The 7500-nt window shown below is 32.8% G+C and overlaps 2 protein-coding genes across 4 annotated transcripts in view; one reads left to right on the top strand and one right to left on the bottom strand.

The window, feature by feature from the left end:
• LOC125029688 (heparan sulfate 2-O-sulfotransferase pipe-like) overlaps window positions 1-3015 on the top strand; it is a 26820-nt gene extending 23805 nt beyond the window's left edge. Inside the window, exons 5-9 of the mRNA XM_047619757.1 lie at window positions 73-152; window positions 386-542; window positions 658-773; window positions 1075-1229; window positions 1351-3015. Of these exons, the coding sequence (XP_047475713.1) occupies window positions 73-152; window positions 386-542; window positions 658-773; window positions 1075-1229; window positions 1351-1523 (681 nt within the window). The 3' untranslated portion in view covers window positions 1524-3015. The remainder of the gene's footprint in view (window positions 1-72; window positions 153-385; window positions 543-657; window positions 774-1074; window positions 1230-1350) is intronic.
• Window positions 3016-3532: 517 nt separating this feature from the next.
• LOC125029687 (N-acetylglucosamine-6-phosphate deacetylase-like) overlaps window positions 3533-7500 on the bottom strand; it is a 9868-nt gene continuing 5900 nt past the window's right edge. For all 3 annotated transcript variants that reach the window (XM_047619754.1, XM_047619755.1, XM_047619756.1), the window contains exons 4-9: window positions 7376-7500; window positions 7063-7192; window positions 6792-6880; window positions 6237-6375; window positions 4999-5175; window positions 3533-4661 (exon numbers count right to left, since the gene is read on the bottom strand). The exon at window positions 7376-7500 is cut by the window's right edge and continues 10 nt beyond it. In XM_047619754.1, the coding sequence (XP_047475710.1) occupies window positions 4429-4661; window positions 4999-5175; window positions 6237-6375; window positions 6792-6880; window positions 7063-7192; window positions 7376-7500 (893 nt within the window). In that variant the 3' untranslated portion in view covers window positions 3533-4428. The remainder of the gene's footprint in view (window positions 4662-4998; window positions 5176-6236; window positions 6376-6791; window positions 6881-7062; window positions 7193-7375) is intronic.

Below are 7500 nucleotides of genomic sequence, written 5' to 3' on the forward strand. Positions count from 1 at the left end.
GCGAATAACCTAAATATAAACTACAAATCTTAACTTGTAAGTGGAAACCTTAATTTGTACTGTCTATTGCAGAAACGACTGGTGCAGTTGGTGGATGTCTTCCGGCCACCATCTGTCTATGTCAAGCATGTTTGTTATATCAATTTCACAACGTAAGTTAAAACTTAGCGAGACGTTTAACCTTTCAAACATTTTCCTCTTTTGTAATGACTGCAATCACTGTATCGCAGGTACACTTTCATTCGACCTTCTAACAGATTTAAGCCGAGAATAATAACAGACTTTGTTGGAACCATTATTATGGTGTAATATGAAAATGATATTTAATTATAGTCACCATCTGTATAGCTATATTCTAAAATCCATAAATTTATTTTCGACTCAGGTTCAACCTAACGCAACCATTGTACGTGAACATGGTGCGAGATCCAGTTGAGCGTGTTATCTCTTGGTATTATTACGTTAGAGCACCATGGTACTTCGTCGAACGCAAACAAGCTTTCCCCGAATTACCTTTACCTTCTGCTATGTGGCTACGGAAGGTACGTCATGAACAGTTTGACCGTGTTGTTGTCGAATCTGTGTATATTTCTCTCTGCATAGGAGAAAATGTTATAATACTTTAGTAACATTGTTTTCATTTTACTTTCCTGACAGGACTACGAGACATGTGTGCTAACTGGAGACAGAGAATGTCAATACAAGGAAGGAGATGAAAGACCTGATTTCGCCCAACTCACAGAGTTTTTCTGCGGACAAGACAAAAAGTGCACGTAGGTGTATCCCATGTTTTTTCTCACATTGGACACTCACAAAAGGCAGTTGAAGCACTTGTCTTAAATGTAGCATTATGGGTGCTTCAGTGGATAATTAAAACCTATGGAATCCTCCACTCTGGGCTTGGATGCAATTGATCTAACTGTACTAGTAAATTGTAGTGAATATAACCAGAAGTTTCAGTTTATTCTCTGGGTGTCATAACTATTATACATTGACATTATTTCTCTTATACTTTTAGTGATGTTTCATGAGGTTCTTTTTTAATACATCTTATTTCATATTTTCTCTGCCAAGTGGGTTCAACACGGAATATGCACTGCAGAAGGCAAAGGAAAACGTAGAGAGGCATTACTCTGTTGTTGGCGTCCTGGAGGACCTCAACACTACCTTGACAGTCCTGGAACATTATGTCCCCAGATTCTTCAGGGGAGCCAAAGATCTATACTGGAGTGAGTGTTTTCATAGGTTCAGGTATCTGCATGGTATTATAAGCAGAGAGAGCTTTTTCATTGCCAATGTCAATTCATATGGTAATTACAAATAATTAACACTCTAAATTTCTTCCCAAAGATGAGGTGCAGAGATTCTCCAAGGTAAACCGCAATATCTACAAGCCACCCGTTCCTGACAGAATAAAGGATATTGTGCGGAAGAACTTTACAAGAGAAATAGAATTCTATGAGTTCTGCAAACGTCGAATGTATATGCAATATGCTGCACTAAATCTTCCTGAGACACAATAAAAGGCCAATGTTCTTTTAGAAAAATTATAAATGGAAAAGCCAGTTTGTTTATCTTTTGTAGCAGCAAGAATATATTTGTGTGGCTTGGTTTCTTCTAGCTCAATTACTATATTTCACAAATCCACAAATCCATTATTGCCAGATTTTTATGGCTTTGGATTAACATGTAAAAGATGATATAAACCATTTGCCCCAAAAGCATCATTCTGTTAATTCCACAGCAGAATTTTTGGACTCTGGGATGCAAATCTTTGTGGCCAGTTAAATAATAGGAACAGATTGGTGTGTACAATATATCATGTTGCAAGTGAAGCCAATCATTTCAACAGAAATGTATATTGGTCTATAGTGAGTTTATTCCTATTGGTTATAGATAACCTTGGGTTTAAGGCTTTTTTTGTAGCCCTTCCAACTGAAACTGTAAATGTTATATTCCTTGTATCCTTATTCTTGGTGCTTATGTGATATTCTTATTTTTATACTCTTCATCATTGACTCATTTCCTTATCTCAGGTTTGCTTCAGGTTTTTTCTCACCTCTGCATTATTATTCATAAACTGGTTTATTAATAAAGAATTATAGGATATATTTCCAGGTTGTCAAAAGAACATTCACTAAATATAAGAACAGCTGTATGTTATGCAAAAACTACTACATTTTTCTATAATCATCAAATGCAGGAAAAGTAATTTTAAAAATAATTCTCCCCTGTCCAATAAGATTTTTCATTTATTGTCTATAAGTCCACTAAAATTTGGATATACTTTTGTTTATAAAATCAGTGATGTGACTTAAATAAGACTCATGAGGTTGTGATAGACTTTTACCCCATCACTGTATTTTTCTAGTCGTGGAGGCCGTCAGTTCCTCTTTAGTTCTTTTTGAGAGCCTATTCTCAAAGCTTACTTGTATAAATGTATTTCAGAACTTCAAAAGGAGTAGTGATTGATTCTTATGAAAAACACTTACCTTGTGAAGCTACATTTTCTAAAGAATAAACCAGAATACTTATAAACTATTCACTAATTGGGCCTGTATTCCTGTCTGAGGTGATGTTAAGATGTAGATTATTCAGTAGCACACTTCCTAACTGCATAATGAATATACCTACACATATACTCTATTTACAAATATATGTTTAATAACCAGGCAGGAAAATAAGTTACAAATTCTCTGTGTAAATATTAATTTGGAGACTGTAGTAGAGTAGCACCACAGACTCCAGAGCACTGGACACAATGGCAAACCTCAATTCCAGCACTCTTTTACCTTAATAGCACCGGGTTGAAAACTTCCATGTCCTACCTTCTATTTTCCTTTTTCAACTGGATGCTAAGGTCATATACCCTTACATACTTATCACTTCTTGTTAATATAGCCAATTATATCATTGCCATATCATCATTTTTTGTTAATGTCCATGTTCATTGTGTATTGCTTTCTTGACCCATGTTGTTAATTTATGTTACAATAAATTTATATGATAAAATAATTCATTTTCCATAAGAGTTGAAATCCTTTATACTATAAAGATAAGATTACTTTTTTTATTAAGTTTCTCCCTATTATATACAATAAGATACACATAGCAATTATGAGTAGTCTTCTGATCATTTATAGAAAAAAATAACAACTAATTCTACTTTAAATAGTTACCAAAATCTTTTTTGTTTTTGTAGTTCTTGAACATGACCAAAACAGTTTGAGTAAATTAAAACAGAAACTAATAAGGAAGCAATGCAGCTAATCTGCATTCCCAGGTTTGACAAGTGAAAGTAAACAATGAGCTGAAAAAATCATCTACACACTATCTTAAAATATTCACCACAAATCATACACTGGTATTGCTGATAATAATGAAACAGAACTTTTTCTTAACATTAAATTTTTTTTTTTTTATCAAGTTCAAAAGCATATAACTCCATACTATAAAAGACTAGTTGTACATCAAAACATAGCTCTCCCATATGGTGCTTCCAGCTGCAAAGGTATATAGTTGAAACACAAAATTAACAACAACTTTATTAGTAATAAGTAGCCGGGATGATGGTATAATAGAAATTTCTATGGAATATATGCTTTAACTTCATAACTAAAATCATACGTAAAAACACACAAACATCTTGCATTCATACAATACACCACAAGTATTATGCCAGAATTTTCTGCTGATATTGAGCAGAAAAGACATGAATATAATTAATTACTATTCATAAAAAAATAATAAATCTTTTATTCATTTTAAGTATCACTAAAATGCTATAATATATATCAGGAGATCTGAATTAAAACTGGTTATAAAAACATAAAATGAAAAAAATCTAAATACTATCATTAAAATAAATATAAGATAAAGTAATATATAATAGTTACCAGATCAATAAAATATACAAAACATATCACTTTTGCCTTGTGTCATTATTAAACAAAATACGCAACTACAACAATTTCTCTCAAAATATATCTATTGATGTAAACTGAACAGACAGCAACATTGAACTGTAAACAACTTATACATTCCATATTCCATATTCAAATGTAAAAAACAGCTGTAATAAACATATTGCTGCAGAATGTATCATTCTGATTTTATATCAAATATATAAAATAGCTGAGCCAGCTGATAAATAAGCAAATATGTATATAATTTTGCAATAAATAGTGTGACTTAAACACATTTTTTTGAGTCAGCACTATTACTCTTTGGAACACAATTCCAAAAATATAATGAGATTCACATATAATAATACATAAAAATACTTTCCCAAGTTATATATCAAAAGAAGCAGAACTTTCCCTCTTCTCTTTCCCAAAACCTTAATAAGATATTCAAAGTCCCTGTGAGGAATTAAATGAGTGATCATATAAAAAGCAAGTGCTTCTAAGTGTAAAATATATTAATTTGCTAATGTTTTTTACAGGGAACGGATTCATTATAAAAGAGTTGGGGAGCTTCAGGAGAACTGTACACACATTCACCTGCAATGAAAGTGTTCAATACTTTCAGTGGGCCTTTATCTGACACAAGTAGAAAGTCAGCATCAGTGTTGTAGTCCAGAGTGCCTTTCTGATGTGTTATACCCATGAGTTGTGCAGGGTGTAAGGTTGCTGCCTCAATGCCTTCTACAACACTCACACCTGGAATAAAAAATATAGTGCTTTTCTAAATAAAGCCTATATCACACCCAAAATAAGGTGGAATGTATGAATTTTATTTAGATCAATTAAACATTTTAAAGTAATTTGACTGGTCCATCACATTCCAGTTTCTATAAAATGTAATTTTGAAAATTATTTTAAAATAGTATTAGCCTTGAAAAATCAGTACAATATCTTGTCTTATAATCAATATAATACACCATTAATATAATCACACCAGGCTATATCAATATGGAAATCAGAGACTACTTATATTAATTCTTGTGATATAATCAAGCAAGTCGTGTGCCTCTTCATCAAGTAAACACTTACATACCTGCATCATTAATGAAAACTCTGACACACTCATCCATTGTGGCCACAGAACCTGCTAGAGTGTTTGTGCCAGCCAGTACAGCACGTCTACCTTGCACCTTCACCATCATTTGACCTATGTGGTGCTCTCCATCTTCAAGACCCATAGCTGCCATACCATCTGACACTAGCACAAGGCCTGTATATTTGGATTAAAATATCAATATGTTACTATCCCTTCATACAAACATACGGTAAAAATTAAATTATCATGGACATCAACAATGTGCCAAATTAAGAGACTGTGCAAGCATCAATTTCCAATAACCACAATAAACATCTAAAGGTAACACAAACAATAAGGCTTTACGATTAATATTCACCATGAAGGCAATAATATTCATTAGAATTACATTTACAGTATAACAAAAATTTAGCCAACCATACTGAACTATAGAGTATATGTATACATGTATATGTATTTATATGTATATATGTATGTATGTATGTATATATGTATGTATGTATGTATGTATGTATGTATGTATGTATGTATGTATGTATGTATGTATGTATGTATGTATGTATGTATGTATGTATGTATGTATATGTAAGTATGTGTGTATGAATATATGAATGTATGTATATACATATATATGTATGTACGTATGTATGTATAAATTGTGTAAGTATGTATGTTTGTATATGAATGTATATAAGTGTGTATACACACACACATACACACATACACACACACACACACACACACACACACACACACACACACACACACACACACACACACACACACACACACACACACACAAACACACACACACACACAATCACACACACAATCACACACACAATCACACACACACAATCACACACACAATCACACACATACAATCACACACACAATCACACACAAACAATCACACACACACAATCACACACAAACATATGTGTGTGTGTGTGTGTGTGTGTGTGTGTGTGTGTGTGTGTGTGTGTGTGTGTGTGTGTGTGTGTGTGTGTATGTATATGTATGTGTATGTGTATGTGTATGTATATGTATATGTATATGTATATGTATATGTATATGTATATGTATATGTATATGTATATGTATATGTATATGTATATATGTATATGTGTATATGTGTATATGTGTATATGTATATATGTATATATGTATATATGCATATATGTGTAAATATATATATATATATATATATATATATATATATATATATATGTTACCTTTAGCATGAGTTCTGTGAGCAATACGAAGAGCAGCAGGATGTGTGTGGATTCCATCAGCTATGATGCCATAGAAGACAGGCCGGTTAATTTTTCTACTTGTCAGCAAACCAACAAGACCAGGATCACGATGATGGAACTATTGAAATAAATATTTTTTACTTTTCAGACAATAATATGACAATCATATAAATTATTCCTTTCTCATTCATGAGTTGCCATTGCTCTCAAAATCTATGATTTGCAAGTATTACTATACTCTACAGGTGAAGTGTTAAGTTTGATATTACTTATCAAGATTTGTTTTGTATTTGAAAAGAGAGGCTGGAGCAGTTACAGTGTTACTAAGTGTCAGTTACATAAAGTGAGCAAGAAAACTGTAGGAAGTCTACCATTTTTTGTTTATTGAAAATAAAATATATACAGTAAAAAAAGATTAAAATAATTATGTAAAATAAAACACAGGGTTAAACATATATTAAAAAATCAGTAAACACAAACCACTGTAAAAAGCTTTCTCACTTAAAATTCCAAACAATTAAATTTGTGACTTACAGGCAGCATGGCATTAAATAGATGAGTGATAAAAGAAGCACCACTGTTTACTGCAGCCTCACCATCTTCGAGGTTGCCATTAGAATGACCTGTTTGATACCAAGGTATCAGGAATTAAACATATTTTGGCAATATTCTCTCACCAGGAAATATGGCTGATGCAGCAGAATAATACCAATTCTATCAATTTACATATGACACAAAACTGTTATTTCATGGTCTTTTATATTCAAAACTGGTGCATCACATCTAACACTGCAGAATGACTTACCTACACTCACAACAATACCCCGTTCTGAGAGTTCGCCTATGACTTCCTTGGCTCCTGTAAGCTCTGGGGCAATGGTAACCACAGCAGTGTTATCTAGGCGTCCGTAAGTTGACTCTAACTTACTAAAACCCTGTAGAGGGTAGTTTCACTTTCAATTGATGAATATTAAGACTGATTATCAGAGCTATACCATATTCTGTTTGGTTATATCATTAACAACTACTAGTTATACCATATTGGGAATCTATGAAAAGTATGAGACTCATTCAATACATCCTAGTAATGTATGTTTTCATTGCAACAGTTTGTTTACCTGGTCAAGATTCTGTATGTAGTTTAGCGGATGGGCTCCTTTCTTCTCTGGGCTGATGAAGGGACCCTCAAGATGAACACCCAAGATCCCTGCACCTTCTTTGCTACCTTCCGTTCTTTCAATGC

Source organism: Penaeus chinensis, chromosome 10 (assembly GCF_019202785.1).
Source record: "Penaeus chinensis breed Huanghai No. 1 chromosome 10, ASM1920278v2, whole genome shotgun sequence".
Lineage (NCBI taxonomy): Eukaryota > Metazoa > Arthropoda > Malacostraca > Decapoda > Penaeidae > Penaeus > Penaeus chinensis.